General features: G+C 48.5%; 1 protein-coding gene across 2 annotated transcripts in view; it reads left to right on the top strand.

Moving 5' to 3' along the window:
- Positions 1–19478, top strand: part of RAD51C (RAD51 paralog C) — a 72665-nt gene that overhangs the window by 14550 nt on the left and 38637 nt on the right. For both annotated transcript variants that reach the window (XM_081312863.1, XM_081312864.1), the window contains exons 4-6: positions 2136–2269; positions 7664–7795; positions 17889–17955. In XM_081312863.1, the coding sequence (XP_081168989.1) occupies positions 2136–2269; positions 7664–7795; positions 17889–17955 (333 nt within the window). The remainder of the gene's footprint in view (positions 1–2135; positions 2270–7663; positions 7796–17888; positions 17956–19478) is intronic.

The raw sequence follows: 19478 nt of genomic DNA, 5'->3' as shown, positions 1-19478 counted from the left end.
GTTGCTGTTGTGGGGAAAATAGGAGTAGGAAGGCGTATTGGGACTGTTCGCCACCTTGAATTCTTTGTGAAAATATGTGCTGTCTCGCTCGCTCACTCACAGACATACACACACACACACACACATATCTGTGGTTTAGTGGGTTTATTAATATTCCCCTCAACTCCCTTCACCAAAAACCCAGAAGTGTCCCAAATAAGTCCAGCCACAAGCAGACCAATGCTCGTCCACAGAGCAATGGCCGATGAGTCCACAAGACACTTGAAAGTTTCCCCATCAAAATAAACCCACCAGGCAAAATCAAAACCACAATAGGAAGAGGATTCACCAGGCAAGAAAAGTCCAGTGGTTCACCAGGCACAATCCATGTGAAGGCATGATGTCAATCCAAAGCAAGGGGTCTTCAAACTTGGCCCTTTTATGACTTGTGGACTTCCAACTCCCAGAATTCCTCAGCCTGGCTGAGCATGCCTGGCTGAGGAATTCTGGGAGTTGGAAGTCCACAAGTCATAAAAGGGCTAGGTTTGAAGACCCCTGACTCAAAGCAAGGCAAGAATCACCACAACCAGAAAATGTATTGTTGTTGTTAATTGCAAAGTCGTGTCCGACCCATTGCGACCCCATGGACAATGTTCCTCCAGGCCTTCCTGTCCTCTACCATCTTCTGGAGTCCATTTAAGCTCACGCCTACTGCTTCAGTGACTCCATCCAGCCACCTCATTCTCTGTCATCCCCTTCTTCTCTTGCCCTCCACCTTTCCCAGCATTAGGCTCTTCTCCAGTGAGTCCTTCCTTCTCATTAGGTGGCCATAGTATTTGAGTTTCAGCTTCAGGATCTGGCCTTCTAAAGAGCAGTCAGGGTTGATCTCCTCTAGGACTGACCGGTTTGATCGCCTTGCAGTCCAAGGGACTCGCAGGAGTCTTCTCCAGCACCATAGTTCAAAGGCCTCAATGCTTTGGCGCTCAGCCTTTCTTATGGTCCAACTTTCACAGCCATACATTGCAACTGGGAAGACCATAGCCTTGACTATACGCACTTTTGTTGACAGGGTGATGTCTCTGCTTTTTAGTGTGCTGTCTAGGTTTGCCATGGCTTTCCTCCCCGGGAGCAAGCGTCTTTTAATTTCTTGGCTGCAGTCCCCATCTGCGGGGACCAAAAAACATACAGCTAGGAAATGAACACTTTGTTCCCGGCATTGCTTCCATCCATCTGCTGTGGTAGCCGGCTTCTGGTCCAGCTCATCAAGAAGGGCGAGGCTTTCTCCTCGCAAGTAATCTGGCTGACCTTCTCTGCTCCTGCCTTCTCTTTGCCCGACGTGTTCTTGGAACAAGTGCAGAAGGCAGTTGCTTTTCCTCATCACTGGCTGGCTGCAGCTGCGTACTTTCCCCACCTGAAGCCTCAGGGCTCTCCTGCTGCAGCTGCGCTTCAGCCAAATCCCCCTCAGGTGGCTCCTTGGAGCCACTGACCAACTGCCTTCCAGACGTCCCCGCAACTAATTCATCTTCCTCCGAGCCGAGGAGAGAGAGCCGGGGAAGTGTCCAGGAGAGTCATCGCAAAATAATAAAGGCGGGGAGATAAATAAATGAAGAAACAAATAAAATTTCCCCAGAATATCTTCTGACCTGAGGCAGCAGTCCTTGAGAAACTGAATTACATGGATTGGCATTCATTGCACGGGCAGAATTCATTTCACAACTAAAACCCACATTCCTTGGAAACATTCAAGGTGTTTGACAACATTCCAAGGGGAAAATTGAAGGCAACGCGGCAGTACAGAAAATTTGGGAACTGCAGTGGGTTTTGCCAGGGTTTTGGGCAGAGTCCCAACCCCTGTTTTAAGATGCAACAAGGCATCCTTAATATTTTATGTATTCTATTTATATATAATAATATGTCATTTATATATGCCAGTGTAGAGATGGTTATCATTTGATCCTACTAGGTGTATATTGTGATTGATCATATGATCGCGTGATTTATTATTACAAAAGGCTGTCTGTGAAAGGAACTGATTATTCCCCATACCTTGCTCTGTCAACTGCCTCCGTGTCAAGCCAGGAATGAGGAATAAACGGTAAATTCAGTATAGTTTTTTATTGGGTTTTTCTTCCCTCCCCCCCTTTTTTTTTCTTCAGATCATCAAATAGCCCTGGAGACTTTCTCTCTTGAAAATATTCTTTCACATATTTATTACTTCCGTTGCCATGACTATATGGAGCTGCTGGCACAGGTTTACCTCCTCCCAGATTTTCTCTCTGGACACCCAAAGGTAAGGACCAAAAAGAAGTGCATCTCCCCAGTGCGGGAAGAGAATGTATGAAGAGTTGCAGTACCGATAGTCCTCGACTTTACGACCCACAATTTAAGACCAAAATTTCTGTGGCTAAGCGAGAAGCAAGTTTTGCCCAACTTAACAGCCTTGCCACAGTTCAGTGAAACACTGCAGTTGTTAAATGGGTCACGTGATTGTTTAGTCAATCCGGCTTGCTCGTTGACTGCTGGTCAGAAGGGTGCAAAAGGGGATCACGTGACCCTGGCACACTAATTGTCATAAATATGAGTCAGTTGTTGAGCATCCAAATTTCTTATGACCATGGTGTAATGGTTGCAAGTGTGAAAGGCGGTCGTAAGTCCCTTTTTTTTAGTGCCTCGTGGTCATTGGTTGTAAGTCAAGGACTGCCTGTAGTGCATGAACAATACGTAATCTTCCCCCACCTCCTTCAAATTTACATAGTCTCATTTTTTTGTCCTCATTTAAAAATAAGTAAGAGCTGGTTTCCTTTCTAGTATTCCGTAGAATCTGTAAGAATATTTATTTATTTATGGGATTTATATGCCGCCCTATCTCCCAAAGGACTCAGGGCGGCTAATAACAATAAAAACACAAAATACAAACATTAAAAGGTATTAAATCAAATTAACATAAAAAAACCCGTAACTTCCTCTTTGTGTCATGCCACCTCTCGGGGTCCCAAGACCCGTCATTAAGAAAAAGGCGACACAGGTTAGAAGGCCATTCCTGAGAGGGGGGGGACTCCCTCAAGGCTAGCAATTCAGCCGCAGAATAAACCAATGTAAAGGCCATCAGTAACAATCAGACAGCCGGGAGGGACAAAATCGGCAAAAACAGATGGAAACGTAAATGATGGAAATAAGCCAAAGAACTGGTCAGTGTAATCCCGAGCATGGTCGCTCTCTCACAGCGACCATGTGCTGTTCTGGAAGTCTCCAAAAGTTTCCAGCTGAGTAAGGTTGTCGTTCTCTCACCACGGCAAACCAGATGACAAAACTCAGCGACACCTGAAGAGACACCAGCAACAGCTCAAGATCTTCCACTCCGAGGGATAACAAACTGTCCAGATTATGGGCAAGGTCGTAGAACGGAGAGGTTCGATGACTAGGGTGATGGTAACACAAAAACACGCCCGGTTCAGGGGACATACAGCGCCGCTGATCGAATAGCAGCAGCCAAGGCCCCAGTCCGCAACCCCAACATTCACCAAGGCAGATAGTACAGTCCGGAACACTCAATTCTTCCGTGAAGGCTCCCACAGCTCCAGCGACGGACAGATGCAAACCAGTCCCGGGCTTCAGGCTCCAGGCCCAGCCAACAAGCAGCCGGGCCCCCCCTCTGCCCCCTCTGCCTCACTTGATAACCATTTAGAATGCCTGTAAAACATGGATGTTACATGATTCCGTCCCTTAGCCACGACAATTCCGGCAGTCCCCAGTTTTCATGGTTAAGCAAGGACTTCGCGTGATCACAGCTTTCGACTTCCCGCCAGCTTCCCCTTTGACCTGATCGTGGGAAACCAGTAGGCAGGTTGCCGATCGCAATCCCATGGATGGTAGGATGTTGCGAAGATTGGAAATCCAGGCTGGTTGCTGAGCATCACAATCGCCATCCTGTGACCACAGGGACGCTTCAACTGCCAGAGCTTTGAGGATCGGTCCTGAGTGTCTCTTGTCCGGCACCGTCGTAAGTTCGAGGAGCCTCTTTAACGGAACGATGGTTAAGTGAGGACTACCTGTATGTCAACAGATCTTTCTGACAAGAACGTTCCTGAAAAGATAGTTCTTGGTTTAGTACCGAGCTCAAAAGAGAGATTCCCCCACAAGCCCTTGCGGTCCAGATGGAAAAAACATTTGTTCTCTTGGAAACTGCAGGCACTTCTGTTGGGGTTGTGGGGGAAGATGTAAGAATTTGTCTTGATGGAGTCGAGCGGGGGGGGGGGAAGGGAGAAAACTACTGTAAAGTTCTTCTTTGGAATTTGTAGGAAGAAATTTTTTTCCAAATAACAAATCTGGCACAGAGGTAACGTTTGTTCCAACCGTCCCCTGCTGGGTAGTAGCTTGCACTGAGTTTTACACATAGGGGGAAAAGGGGAGGGTGCCAGGCAAAAGAATTATCCTGCCGTGACTTGTAGGAGGCAAGAGCTGGGGTGTATATTTCGAAAACATTTTTAAGACGTGAGGTTTGAGGCTCCCGTCCTTTTCGCCCTTTCAGCTCAACCATTGCCACTTCAAGAAATATAAATAATAGGTTATTTTCCCTTGACTAAAGTTTTTGGGTGTTTTGACTTCCAGTGATATGGCTGTCAGTTATCTCTGTTTTCTGGAAACTGGCCATAATTTTATACACCTCCTTGCCCCACCCACCATCGGTCACTTACCTGTCTGCACGCTTGGAAGAGGATAGGATAGAACAGAACAGAAACAGAACAGGACACAACAGAATAGTGAATGAACCTTTATTGTCAAAGTACAACCATGTATACATTGAGATTGGCTGAGCCACCCTTTGTGCCCCCCCCAATTCACAGTGACAACAAATCCACCATCTTGTTACACCATGTGAGCTAATTGCACACAACACACCGGCCTCGCAAGTCAATCATACATAAAAGTTATTTCCCGTTCAGTAGAATAGAATAACAGAGTTGGGAGGGATCTTGGAGGTCTTCTAGTCTAACCCCCTGCTCAGGCAGGAAGCCCTATACCATTTCAGACAAATGGCTGTCAGTTTCTTCTTAAAAACCTCCAGTGTTGGAGCATTCACAACTTCTGGAGGCAGGTTGTTCCACTGGTTAATTGTTCTAACTGTCAGGACTTGCTAGCTTCCCCATAGACATTGGTTGTGGGAAGCCAGCAGGAGGTTGCCTTGCCCAGTGAGTGTGAAATTCAGTTAACAGTTCACTTTTTCTCTCTTAATTTTTTCTTTTGTAATGGTAATTGGTTTCACTTTATAATTGTATTTTATATTCCTATTGTTCCTGCCCACCTGGCAGTTCGAAAGCACGCAAATGCAAGTAGATAAATAGGTATCATTTTGCTGGGAAGATGACAGTAGTCTGTATTTTGCCACACGCTCTGCACTGCAGCGTGATGTCATGCTGGCCACGTGACCGCAGAAACATCTTCAGACAGGGCTGGCTCTCTTGGCTGAGATAAGCACGATGTCAACGCTGCTAACATCGAATGTCCTTGCTTGACAAGACATGAAGAAGCAGCTATTTCATACGTTAAACTTGTGTATTGCTTTAAGAGATTGAGTTTAAGGTGGGGGGGGACGAGTAGGATTGTACCTCAAGGCCATCTGAAATTAAAGAAGATAAGAACTTGGCGGGTTGTCTTAAGGGAAGGGAAACTGATTCTTTAAATTAATTGGAGAATGTGATTAATGACAAAATTAGAAAGGTGGAGAATTGTGTTTTAATATATTGTGCAAGGGGGCGGAGATTTCAGATTCCAGCTTCCTTCGAGCAAGCATTTGCCGTGTATTAGGCTAATAAAGGACTTTTAAGGTAAACAATGCCTCAGAGTCACTTGAAAAGCCCAGACGTTGGAAACTTGACACACCACCTCCCTAGCGTTGGACATGACTGGATAGGGGAAACCTTTACCTTTTATTCCTGTTTTATTGTATTGTACGCCCCTCAGAGTCACCCTCGGAGTGAGATTTTTTATAGATAGATAGATATAGATATAGATATAGATAAAGATATAGATATAGATATAGATATAGATATAGACAGGGACGCGGTGGCTCAGTGGGTTAGGATGCTGAACTTGTCGATCAGATGGTTGGCAGTTTGGCGGGTCGAATCCCGAGTGCCGCGTAGCAGAGTGAGCGCCTGTTACTCGTCCCAGCTTCTGCCAACCTAGCAGTTTGAAAGCACGTAAAAATGCAAGTAGAAAAACAGGGACCACTATGGTGGGAAGGTAACAGCGTTCCGTGCGCCTTTGGTGTCTAGTCATGCCGGCCACATGACCACGGAGATGTCCTCGGACAAGCGCTGGCTCTTCGGCTTTGAAACGGAGATGAGCACCGGCCCTTAGATTTGGAAACGACTAGCACGCATGCGCGGGGGAACCTTTACCTATATAGACACATGCATACATATATACACACACACACATACGCACACACACATATATACATACACATACATGCACGTACACGCACAAGCAGACGACACCAACAAGGTTTGTAAGGATTGCTGTCACCAAGCAATGAGGTTGCATTTTACGAATTCTGGTCTCAATTACAATCGTTAAGTCCAGGGGTTTATATGGCACAAGTGTTAATCCTGAGAATCTCAGCTTTTGGTTGTAAGAAACAGACTTGAGCGTGTCATTACATAGGTAACCTTTTCAACCTGTAGCCGGACCTTATGCTGATGCTGTTTAGCTCTTTTTTTAAACTGCTGCTTTCTGGCATTAAAGCTGAATCAGAGAATGGGACCTGAAATAATGATGATGATGATGTTGGAAGGGACCTTAGATGACCTTAGAGGTCATCTAGTCCAACCCCCTGTTCAGGCAGGAAACCCTATACCATTTCAGACAAATGGCTGTCCAGTCTCTTCTTAAAAACGTCCAGTGTTGGAGCATTCACAGCTTCTGGAGGCAGGTTGTTCCACTGGTTAGTTGTTCTAACTGTCAGGAAGGAAGTTAGATTGAAATAGATTGAGGGGTCACTATAAACATTACTTCTGGTGTTTATTATGGGCACTCAGGACTAAATACTGGGTGATGACAGTTGGATTTTTTTTTTACAAAAAGCTTTCCTTTATAATCAGCTATGTGACCGATTATTTTCCCCCTGCAAACTAAACATTTTCTGAAACAAATCACCTATTCGCATAAAGGGTTATTTTTTTGTGTGTGAAAGGAAATTCTCCAGTTGGAAATGATCTAATAACCGACATCAGTGTCTCTTCTGAGCTAATACCCGACCTCTTCTCCATTTAAAGGTCATTCTAATAGTTAAGCACGATAACAGCCAGAACATCTGAGGATCGTGGGAGGCTTGTTTAAGATGCTACTGTTCTTGGTTGTTGGGTTTTGGTTTTTTTTTTAACATCTGATGGAGAAAAAAAAACTGCAGCCGTTTCCTGCGAGCTTCATCATGGTTTTATAACTTGAAATTCTGTAAATAGAATAACGACTCAAACGAGGCAAAGGGTTAATCCCTTTCAGATAAATCTGTACTTAATTTCCCATAGCCATAAAATGTCAAGTAGCCCTTTGATTAACAGGGAGGGAGGGAGGGGGGGGGAGAGAGAGAGAGAGAGAATACACTTATTTATAGGCATCCCAGCTTTTCTGATACGGGTTTCCGTGGAAATGAAGCTCTCTCTCTTTTATATCTGATCCTTAGGTGCAGTTGATTGTGATTGATGGAATTGCCTTTCCTTTCCGCCATGACTTCGAAGATCTCTCGCTGCGAACAAGACTTTTGAACGGCCTGGCCCAACAGTTGATACGCATCGCAAATGACCAGACCTTAGCTGTAAGTCTGAGGAAGAATGGAGATACGTGGCTAAGTCGATAAATGGTCCTCGGCTTATGGCCACAATTGAAAACCCAACATTTCTGTTGTTAAGTGAAACATTTGTTTAGTGCATTTTGACCCGTTTTGTGACCTCCCTTGCCACCGTTGCTAAGTGCGTCCCTACGTTTGTTAAATTAGCAAGACGGTTGTTAAATGAATCTGGCTTCCCCATTGCATTTGCTTGTCAGAAGGTCACAAAAGGGGAGTCACATGACCCTGGGACGCTACACTGGTCATAAATAGGAGTCAGATGCCAAGTGTCTGATTTTGATCACATGACCACGGGGACACTGCAGTGGTTGCATGTGTGGAAAATGGTCATAAATCACTTTTTCCAGTGCCTCTGTAACTTCAAACGATCACTAAACAAACTCTGGGAAGTCGAGGTCTACCTGTATAACTTTGCGACATTCGAAGCAGTGACTAAAACATTGGACAGAAAATTCAATGCAACACACCGTGGTTTGTTTTTTTTTTTGACATGTTATATAAATCCGTCAATTGTGGTTGTTAAGCCATAATTTCTAGCTCAATATATTATCTAAAACCGGTTATTTACTCAACAGAGTATGATTCAACAAACGCTAGCTTGACATATGAGAATCCAGCTATTCCTTTGTTCTCATAAATCTCATCTTGTATGTGTTTTAAGTGGGTTAAGGATTTCCTGCCTTTTGATTGTCATTGTATTTTTTTGATAAATATAAGTGCCAGTTTGGTCTAGTGCAGACATGTCAAACACAAGGCCCGGGGGCCAGATCCAGCCCATGAAGTGGTTTCATGCGGCCCGCGAAGCCACCCTGGAAACAGTGAGGGAACGGCCCCCACTGCCTTGGCCCTGGCCCAGAGACCCTCCTTCTGCCAGAGACCCTCAGATCTGTCCCACTCCTGCCCAGGCCCCCATAGGCACCCTTGATGCCAACAATGTAGAGCTGGCCACGCCCACCCAGTAGGCCATACGCACTCTAGCCACGCCCACCCAATAGGCCACGCCCACCCTGGCCATACCCACCCGGCCCCCTGAGGGCAACCGCAATGCTGATGTGGCCCTCAGTGAAATTGAGTTTGACACCCCTGGTCTAGTGGTTAAGGCACCAGCCTTGAAGCCAGGATATAGTAAGTTCTAGTCCTGCCATGGGTGACTTTGGGCCAATCACCAGGAGACGGTGAGTTCTAGTCCCACCTTAGGCCTGAAAGCTGGCGGGTGACTTTGAGCCAATCACCAAGAGATTGAAAGTTCTAGAAGAGCCATGGAGATGCCGTGGTAAGAATGCAGTATTGTAGGCCGACTCTGCCCACAGCCAGGAGTTCGATCCTGACCGGCTCAAGGTTGACTCAGCCATCCGTCCTACCGAGGTGGGTAAAAGGAGGACCCAGCTTGTTGGGGGGGCAAGATGCTGACTCTGTAAACCGCTTAGAGAGGGCTGTAAAGCACTATGAAGTGGTATGCAAGTCTAAGTCTTATTAAGATGGTGGACGTGCAGGCGGACCTGTTAGGCTGAGCTCTGCAAGTCCCAGAAGTCAGGCGTCCCAGGAGCCCCCCAGGGGTGTTCATACCCTCTGTGTTGGGGTGATAGTGATGGCAACGAATTAGGCAGCTGGATAATGCTGGGCTGCTGGTCTGCTGCTTTCCCGGACTGGATGTTTGCGGCGTCTTCCCGCTGCTTTGGGTGTTTTCCGGGCCGTTTCTGGCGGCGTTTGGCGTTTTTGGCGGCCGGCGGCGGCGTTTTCGGCAGTGGCGGATCCGCCGTCTTCGGATGGTCCCTGGCTGTTGGCGGTCTCGGTGGAGGCGTTTTCGGGCCGTCTCAGGCCGTTTCTGTGGTCGGCTCGGTCTGCCTTCGGCTGTGGCGGCGACGGCGCTCTCGGCTCATTTCGATGGCGACGGCGGCGGCGGCGTTGCTCCCGGGCCGCTCTAGGCCGCCTTTGTCATCGATTGCTGCCTTTTGGCTCGCTCTTGTTAGACCGTTTGCTCGCTCGATCGTTTGCCCGACCGTTCGCCCGCTCCCGCCTAAGCCTTTTTGGCCCGTTTTCCATCGGCGGCGGGAATGGCTGGATCGTTTTTGGTTCCGGCGGCGTCCTGGTGGCGGCAGCAATGGCGGCGGCGTCTGCAGCGGCGCTCCGGTGGTGGTAGCGGCCTTGGTGGCTCAGCGGCGATGCTGCACTCGACTTGTCTTCTCCCCTGTTTGCTTTGCTTGTTCCAGATGGCCTGGTACCCTCACTGTTGCTGTTGGCCCCGAAGGTTCCCGGGTTAGCCGGTTAACTCCGGTGGAGCCCAATGGAACCCAGCGGTCCCTTGAAAGACCTATGCTCTCCGTGGCACCTGGTGTGATTCTGGTCGGTGCCAATGGATTTTTGGACCTAAGGGAGTTAGACTCAGTAGACCACAATCTGGAAGGCCCCAATGACTGCAGAACTGAGGGCCCATGGAGTTGTGGCCATGAACAATCTTCTGGAACGGCAGAGCAACGGAGGACTCGGCTGTTTAGCAGTGCAGACTTTGATGGCGTACTACGATGGATTATTATACTATTATACTTCTGCCTTCGGACTGTTGCTTATTGTCACCCACATATCATCCCCAAAGGATTCAGAGTTCCCTGGGTATTAGCCACCATGAGAGGGTGGCTTGAACTTACATCTGCTGCCCCTAGAGGTGAGAGCTCTAGGGGACATGCTATACCCAGGATGGGTGTTTCAGACCACCCCCCCAGGAATAGGCCTTGCGACTGTCGTGAGAGGACGGTGGTTGGCCTGTCCTGGGGGTGCACCCAGCTGAGTGGCAGTGGCTGGGTGGAGGGTCGGGACACCTATTTGTCCTCTGCTTAGACCCTCCTTACGGACTATGGACTGCCTGCATCTGGACTGCTCTTATGCCTTACCTTAGGTACTCCTCTACGGACTTGCTCGCCCTCAGGGGTGCTCCCCCTTCCTGGGGGCGACCCGCCTTTCCAGCCGAGTACAATCTCGAGGAAGGGCCCACTTATTGGGACCCTGAGAGATGGCTGGGCACGGGTAGGGGCCTCCGACGTAAACCTAAGAGGCCCCTGGTTAGTTTTTTGTCGAAATTTTTTCGGGGGTTAGGGAGGAGGGAGGGTACTTCTTTTGGTTGTTTGGACGAGGGGGGCAGTCCAACAACCTTTGTTCAGGCCAGTGCCGAGGCGGATCGCGGGGGGGAGGAGCGGGGGTCGGTTGCTTCTGGGGCTCCAGGGCCAGTCGTGGGATTACCCATTCCCACGACGTTAGGGAATGGCAGCAGGTGTAGGAACAGAGGGCCGTATCGATCTCAGGGAAGGTCTCTCCGCTGCTTACAAGCGGTGAGGCACTCCGACCCTCTGGCTCCGCCCCGAGGTCCCGGGAGTGAGGATGTGCAGCCTCCCGAGCTCCGGCTGGTGTACTTGAATGCCAGGTCTGTCGCTAACAAAGCTCTTCTCGTCCGTGATTTGGTCGAGGGTGAGCAGGCGGACCTGGCTTGCATCACGGAAACTTGGTTGGGCCCAGAGGGCGGGATTCCTCTGGTTGACCTTTGCCCACCAGGTTTCCGGGTGCTACACCGGCCTCGGGCTCAGGGTAGGGGTGGGGGAGTGGCTGTTGTTATGAGGGAGACCTTGTGTCCACGGGAGGCCACCGTTCCCCAGATAGTCGGGTGTGAGTCTCTCTTTTTGAGATGCGGCCCTGGTGCGCAGTTGGGCTTGCTGCTGGTGTACCTTTCGCCTAGTCACGCAGCAGCAGCCCTGCCTGAGCTTCTCGATGTCTTCTCTGGGTTGGTGATTGAGTTCCCGAAACTTATAGTTTTGGGGGACTTCAATCTACCATCTCTGGGAGGATCATCTGAGTTGGCTCGGGAGTTCATGGCTTCCATGACGGCCATGGACCTGACGCAAGTAATTTCGGGACCGACTCATGAGGGAGGCCACACCCTTGACCTAGTTTTCTTATCTGGACGGTGGTTAGATGATCTTGGTGGGGGCTCCCCAATTGTTATGCCCCTGTCATGGACCGATCATCATCTCCTGCGGCTGGTCTTCCGTTTTGCCACCCCCCGCCGTGGGTGTGTGGAACCTATCAAATGGTACCGCCCCAGATGCTTAATGGATCCCCAGAGGTTCCAGGCGGCGCTGGGGTCCCCACCTGCCTCCCTTGCTCACAGCTCGGCAGACGCCTTAGTGGAAGCCTGGGAAAGGGCAGCCACTGAGGCTCTTGACCGAGTTGTACCCCTGCGGCCCCTGACCCGGTGCAGATCCCGTCGAGCTCCATGGTTCTCCGCGGAGCTCCGGGAGATGAAGCGTCGGAGACGGGGCCTAGAGAGCGGTTGGAGATCCAGCCGATCCGAATCCGACCGATTGCGACTAAGAACCTATACTAGGTCTTATCTCGCTGCGATAAGGGAGGCGAGGTCTAACCACTTCGCCACCCTTATCGCGTCCGCAGATAATCGCCCGGCCGCCCTGTTTAGGGTGACTCGCTCCCTCCTGAATCAGGAGGTGAGGGAGGAACCCTTGCAGGGTCGTGCCGAGGAGTTTAACCAGCATCTGTCGGACAAAATCGCTCGGATTCGGACCGGTCTGGACTCTGACTGGGCAGAGTCTGTCGAGCAGGACACGGGCGGTCTTGTCGATATCACCTGGGAGGAGTTTGATTCTGTGACTCCGGAGGAAGTGGACAGGATCATGGGGAGGCTGAGCACCACCACATGTTTATTGGACCCGTGCCCTTCCTGGCTGGTCTATGCAGCCCGGGAGAGGACACGCAGCTGGTTCCAGGCAGTTATATCGGCTTCTTTGAGTGAGGGCAGCTTCCCCGCCGTCTTGAAAGAGGCGGTGGTGAGGCCTCTCCTCAAGAAGCCTGCCTTGGACCCAGCTGTATTGAACAACTTTCGTCCTGTCTCCAACCTTCGCTTTCTTGCGAAGGTTGTTGAGAGTGTGGTGGCGCATCAGCTCCCTCTGGTCCTGGATGAAGCGGATTATCTAGACCCGTACCAATCGGGTTTCAGGCCCGGGTACAGCACGGAGACGGCATTGGTCACGCTGGTGAATGATCTCTGGAGGGCTCGGGACAGGGGGCATTCCTCTGTTCTGGTCCTATTAGACCTCTCAGCGGCTTTCGATACCATCGACCATGGTATCTTGCTGCGGCGTCTCAGGGGGTTGGGAGTGGGAGGCACGGTTTTACAGTGGTTCTCCTCCTATCTCCGGGGACGCTCGCAGTCGGTGTTGGCAGGAGGGCAGAGGTCGACCGCGAGGTCTCTCATTTGTGGAGTTCCTCGGGTCGGTCCTCTCGCCTCTCCTGTTCAACATCTATATGAAACCGCTGGGTGAGATCATTCGTGGTTTTGGAGTTGGGTATCATCAGTATGCTGATGATACCCAACTTTTCTTTTCGACCCCAAACCACCCCAGTGATGCCTTCACCGTGATGTCCCGTTGCCTGGAGGCGGTTCGGGTCTGGATGGGGAGGAACAGACTTCAACTCAACCCCGACAAGACCGAGTGGCTTTGCATACCTTCATCCCAGGTTTATTCGGACATTCCACCTCTCGCTATGGGGGGTGAATTATTACCCCCCGTAGATAGGGCTCGCAACTTGGGAGTCCTCCTAGATTCACGGCTCACTCTGGAAGACCACATAGGAGCTGTGACTAGGGGGGCTTTCGCCCAGGTTCGCCTGGTGCGCCAGTTGCGGCGCTATCTAAGCCGGGATGATCTATGCACGGTCACTCACGCGCTTGTGACCTCTCGACTAGACTACTGCAACGCTCTCTACATGGGGCTGCCCTTGTGGACCACCCGGAAGCTCCAACTGGCACAGAATGCAGCCGCGAGAGTTGTGTTGGGAGTTTCCCGATACTCCCATGTCACACCTCTGCTCCGTGAGCTGCATTGGTTGCCAGTTGTTTTCCGGGTGAGATTCAAGGTACTAGTAATGGTGTTTAAAGCCCTACATGGCAGGGGTCCGGAGTACCTTAGGGAACACCTGCTGCCAGCGTCAACTTCCCTCCGCCCTGTGCGTTCCCACAGAGAGGGACTCCTCAGGGTGCCACCGGTCAGAGAATGTAGATTGGTGGCCCCCAGGGGGATATCTTTCTCTGTGGGCGCCCCGGAGCTATGGAACCAGTTATCGGTTGAGCTCCGGACGGCGCCCGATCTTCGCTCCTTTCGCCGCGATCTGAAAACATACCTGTTCGAACAAGCCGGCCTGGCCTGAGGGGGGATTGGTGGGGTTTTTTTTACTATCATTTTATTGGGGTTTTTATTAATGTACCAACTGTTTTTATGGGCATGTATTTAATTATCTTTTAATTTTTGTAACTCTGTGTTTTATTCTTGCCCTGTACACCGCCCTGAGTCCTTCGGCAGAAGGGCGGTATAGAAATATTAATAAATTAAATTAAATTAAATTAAATTAAGTGCTATTGCTAGTCCCACCTTAGGAATGAAAGCCAGCTGGGTGACTGGGCCAGTCACGCTCTCAGCCCAACCCAACTCACCAGGTGGTGGTTGTGGGGATAATAGGAGGAAGAGGAGGAGTATTGTGTGTATATATACACCTATCTGAGGGACGCGATGTCTCAGTGGGTTAGGACGCTGAGCTTGTCGATCAGAAGGTCGGCAGTTTGGCGGGTCGAACCCCGAGTGCCGCGTAGCAGAGTGAGCGCCTGTTACTCGTCCCAGCTTCTGCCAACCTAGCAGTTTGAAAGCACGTAAAAATGCAAGTAGAAAAATAGGGAACACTACGGTGGGAAGGTAACAGCGTTCCGTGCGCCTCTGGCGTCTAGTCATGCCGGCCACATGACCACAGAGACGTCCTCGGACAAGTGCTGGCTCTTCGGCTTTGAAACAGAGATGAGCACCGGCCCCTAGAGTGGGAAACGACTAGCACGCATGTGCGGGCGAACCTTTACCTTTACCTTTACCTTTATATACCTATCTAACCTAAAACGGCTAGATAGGTAGAACTGAAGAAGCTTCTTGGATGAGAAGAGAAGCATCTTCAAGGAAAAAATAAAGAGAGTCCAGTTGCCTTTGGGAAAAGCACCTTTGAGATCGACAGAGGGACAGACAGATAATAGACAGACAGAATCCTGTCAAGAGGAAACAAGTCCTGCTGAGAGACAGTGTGGAAGAAATTCCTTAGCAAACGGCCTTTCCTCTCCTTTGTGGCCGCATCCTTTGACCTCTGCCTGGTGGTGCTGCAGTCCTAGCTGGCTTCATGCCAACAGATGAGACGCTGGAGCTACAGCTATTTATTTATAGGTGGGCTTTTTTCAGCCCACCCAGGTTAAAAAGGACGAAGCTTAGGCACGTTCTGGAATGTTACTTGTTTCCTGTTTCCAGGTAACCTAGTTCCTCTTTAAGCCGTGATTCTGTATGTACGCTGGGATTTCTTTTTCATGGCTGGGCTACTAAAAATAAGCCTATCCGTGTGTTTTTCCCTCAGATAGTGTTAGAAGACAACACAGAGCAGCCCTAGCAGATCAGTCTGTGAGCCTAAAATTTTACTTCCCAAGCTGGCTAAACAAAATACCAATGGGAAGCCTCACGTAGTACATTACAGCAGTAACCCCAGCTAAGAATACTCAGACGCACCCCAGTTTAATCGATCTGCACCCCAGTTTAACACATTCCAGTATTTTGAGGGGCTGCTACAAAGAGGAGGGGACTCCATTCATTTTCCAAAGCGCCCGAAGGCAGGAGAAGAAGCAACGGATGGAAACCAAGCAAGGAGAGAAGCAACCTGGAATTAAGGAGAAAGTTCCTGACAAGTGAGGACAATTAACCAGTGGAACAGCTTGCCTCCAGAAGCTGTGGGTGCTTCATCACTGGAAATTTTTAAGAAGAGACGGGACAGCCATTTGTCTGAAATGGTATAGGGTTTCCTGCCTGAGCAGGTGGGTTGGACTAGGTGACCTCCGAGGTCCCTTCCAACTCTTGTTATTCTGCACTGGATGCTGACATCGGATTCTTTAGATAATGTGCTGGATGAACAAATCCTTCATAGTTCCTGTTCTGAGTTACTGAGCACCTGTGCTTAATGGGCACATTTTGTATTGCTAAGATAGCTCAAAATGGCAGTCTTTTTGGTACAAGGACGGAGGTCTGTTTGCTAAATGTTGGCAGTGATGAACAAGTCAAAATTCAAATGGTGAAATGTCTCAGAAAGAAAACGAGTGGGATTGTTCCCACAACCTCCTTTAACCCCTAGAATTCTCCACCAATTTTTGTTTTGGTATTGCACCCAAGGCACCTACTACTAGTGGCACTGCCTTCGCTCTCTTTTGCCACAGTGGCTTCTGTTTCTGCTTGCAGGTCTTTGCATTTGGTTATCTTCTGCAGTTCTTTCGCTTCTACTCGCCTGTCTCCAGCTCCACTATCCAGACTTTTTGTCTTTCTTAATGACAATTGTTAAGTCTGCGGGTGGTGCAGCGGTTAGAATGCAGTGTTGCAGGCTAATTCAGCTCACTGTCAGGAGTTTGAGCCTCACCGGCTGAAAGTTGACTCGGCCTTTCATCCTTCCGAGGTCGGTAAAATGAGGACCCAGATGGTTGGGGGCAAAATGCTGATTCTGTAAACCGCTTAGAGAGGGCTGTAGAGCGCCGTGAAGCGGTAGATACAGTAAGTCTCAAGTGCTATTGCTGTCATTATTAGGGAAAGTGGCCATACCACATCTACTTGTGGCACAGGTGGGAAAGTTGTTGTTGTTGTTGTTGTTGTTGTTGTTGTTTTGTTGTTGTTGTTGTTGTTGTTATTATTATTATTATTATTATTATTATTATTATTATTTATTTATTTATTTATTTATTTATTTGACTTATATACCGCCCTATTCCCATAGGACTCAGGGCGGTTTACAGGGCAATTAAAATCATAACATCATAACATACAAAAAATTAGAAAACGTTAAAACAATTAATTAAATTGAAAGCCCAGAATTTAAAAGTTAAAAAAACCAATTAAAAACCAGTTAAAAACCCCTCAGTCTAGGCCCGACAGCTCAAAGAGCCAGGTTTTCAGGTCCCGGCGGAATGAGCGGAGGTCGGAGGCAGTCCTAAGTTCCATCGGAAGCTGGTTCCAGAGGGCAGGCACACCCACAGAGAAGGCCCTCTCTCTGGGAGTCACCCGCCGGCAATCCTTCACCGGCGGTACCCTAAGAAGGCCCTCCCTGTGGGAGCACACAGGACGATGGGAAATTGATGCCAGCAGCAGGTGTTCCCTCAGATAATCTGGACCCAAGCCATTTAGGGCTTTATAGGTCATCACCAGCAGTTGTGGCTCTCCAAAAGTTATAATAATAATAAAGTTGGAAGGGACCTTGTAGGTCATCTAGTCCAACCCTCTACTCAGGCAGGAAACCCTACACCATTTCAGACAAATGGCTGTCCAGTCTCTTCTTAAAAACTTCCAATGTTGGAGCATTCACAGCTTCTGGAGGCAGGTTGTTCCACTGGTTAAATTGTCCTCACTGTCAGGAAGTTTCTCCTTAGTTCCAGGTTGCTTCTCTCTTTGGTTAGTTTGCATCTGTTGTTTCTTGTCCTGCCTTCAGGTGCTTTGGAGAATACATTGACCCACTTCTTCTTTGGGGCAACTTTGATGGGATCCAACTTCATAAGCCTTAGCACAACCAGTAATCAGTGACAAGGGCTGTTATAGTCTAAGCTGGTGTTTCTCATCCTGTGGCCCTCAACTCCCATGCTGGCTGGGGAATCCTGGGAGTTGAGGCCAGTTGTTAAGTTGAATCACTGCAGTTGTTCAGTTCATAACACAGTTGCTAAGTGAATCTTGGCTTCCCCATTGACTTTGCTTGTCAGAAAGTCACGAACGTTGATCACGTGACCTCAGGATGGTAAAACTGTCATAAATATGAGTTGGCAAGCATCTAAATTTTGACCATGTGACCACGAAGATACAATGGTTGTAAGTGTGAAAAACTGTCATCAGTCACTTTTTTTCGGTGCCATTGTAACTGAATAGTGAATCGTTGTAAGTTTGGGACTACCTATATTTGATGTAAATTCTCTCTCTCTCTTTCTCTCTCTCTCTCTTTTTGCTTCTTTCAGGTCGTGTTGACCAATCAGATGACCACACGCTTTGAACAAAGTCGTTCCTCTTTGGTACCTGCCTTAGGTAAGCATTTTTACTTCCTGTTAGAGGAGATTTTTTTTTCTCCTCTACTTACATTTCACTTTCTCTCTTGGGATCAAAAAGTACAGTGATGGTCAGTCTTGTTTACCAAAGAATTCTCTCTGAAGTTATATTCATACGGAGAACATTTTATCGGGACTAAGAGTCCCGTGCTTAGAACTCTTGTTTTGCCATGGCCTTAGCTGTGATTGCATCTAACTGCCTGTAGTCCATTCATTGTTTCCATTGTGTCTTGTTTTGCATTCTGGTGCTTTGGAAAGTGGAGCAGACCACTGGTGCATTCCAGTATCTCAGGGGCTGCCTCAAAAAAGAGGGGCTGAAGCTATTCTCCAAAGCCCCTGAAGGCAGGACAAAAAGCAACGGATGGGAACTAATCCAGGAGAGAAGCAACCTGGAATTAAGGAGAAACTTCCTAACAGCGAGAACAATTAACCAGTGGAACAGCTTGCCTTCAGACACTGTGGGCGCTCCATCACTGGAGGTTTTCAAGAACAGATTGGGCAGTCACTTATCTGAAACGATATGGGGTCTCCTGCTTGAGCAGGGGGTTGGACTAGAAGACCTCCAAGGTCCCTTCCATCTCTGTTATTTTAGTCCTGAAAAACTGATGTAATAATATATATTGGCTAGTTTTAAGTTGTCCCGAGACTCTTAGCTCTTTCTGTAGCCAACGACAAAAAGAATTTCAGAAATGGTTGTCATCGCGGGAACTCCAGAATATCCATTTTAACCGTGGAGCTGCTAACTTAACACGGGGCGTTCTTGATATGAAAACATCTCTAGAAATACTGAAGGGGCAACTTAGGAAGACCAAATTGACCGGAGTCAGAGATCTCTGAGGAATAAATTAACATTCCCTCCACCTTTAAATGATAAGAGCGATCATTGATTGTTTACTAGCCAACTTCTCTTCCCCTCATTTCCCAAGGTCCTCCACCCGTCCCATTACAGATCTACTCTGGTTAAAGATACTTTTATTTGTTCGTTAAATGTATATGCCACCCATCTCCCCCGTTAGGAGAGGTAAAGGTACCGAAGGTAATAAAATACGGGGAATTTTCTGTGCTGAAATGAGATCTCCTGAATCAAAATTTATAGTTAAAAGAGCTGGGGAAGCCAAACAGAGCTTCAATAAAAGGTTTACAGAAAGGACTTTTTTTTTTGTTCCCCTCCACTGCTTCCTGTCAAGCAAATCTCTCTTTTATTTTTAAGCAAAGCGTCCTTTGAGGTGAACTTGACTGCTGGGGACTTCCTGAACACATCCATTTAATTTTCTTGGCAGCTCTTCAGGTGGTTTGCTGTTGCTTTGTTTCAGGTTGTTTGGGATTTGTTTAGCTTACAGCCCGTGATTCCCTGACGTGCTTCCATCCCAGTTCTAGCCAGATCCGACACTGTTTAGTGTTTTTTTCTGAGAACAGCCGGTCCTGGAGCAGATCTTCAAGTGCAAATGTGTCGGAGTTGTAGACAGATCAATCTTTGCTTTCCCATCAGTCGATCATCTCAAA

The sequence above is a fragment of the Vipera berus genome, assembly GCF_964194415.1.
Source record: "Vipera berus genome assembly, chromosome: 1".
In the NCBI taxonomy this organism is placed as follows: domain Eukaryota; kingdom Metazoa; phylum Chordata; class Lepidosauria; order Squamata; family Viperidae; genus Vipera; species Vipera berus.
Note: the sequence above shows the minus strand (reverse complement) of the source record. Positions and strands in the feature narration are given on the sequence as shown.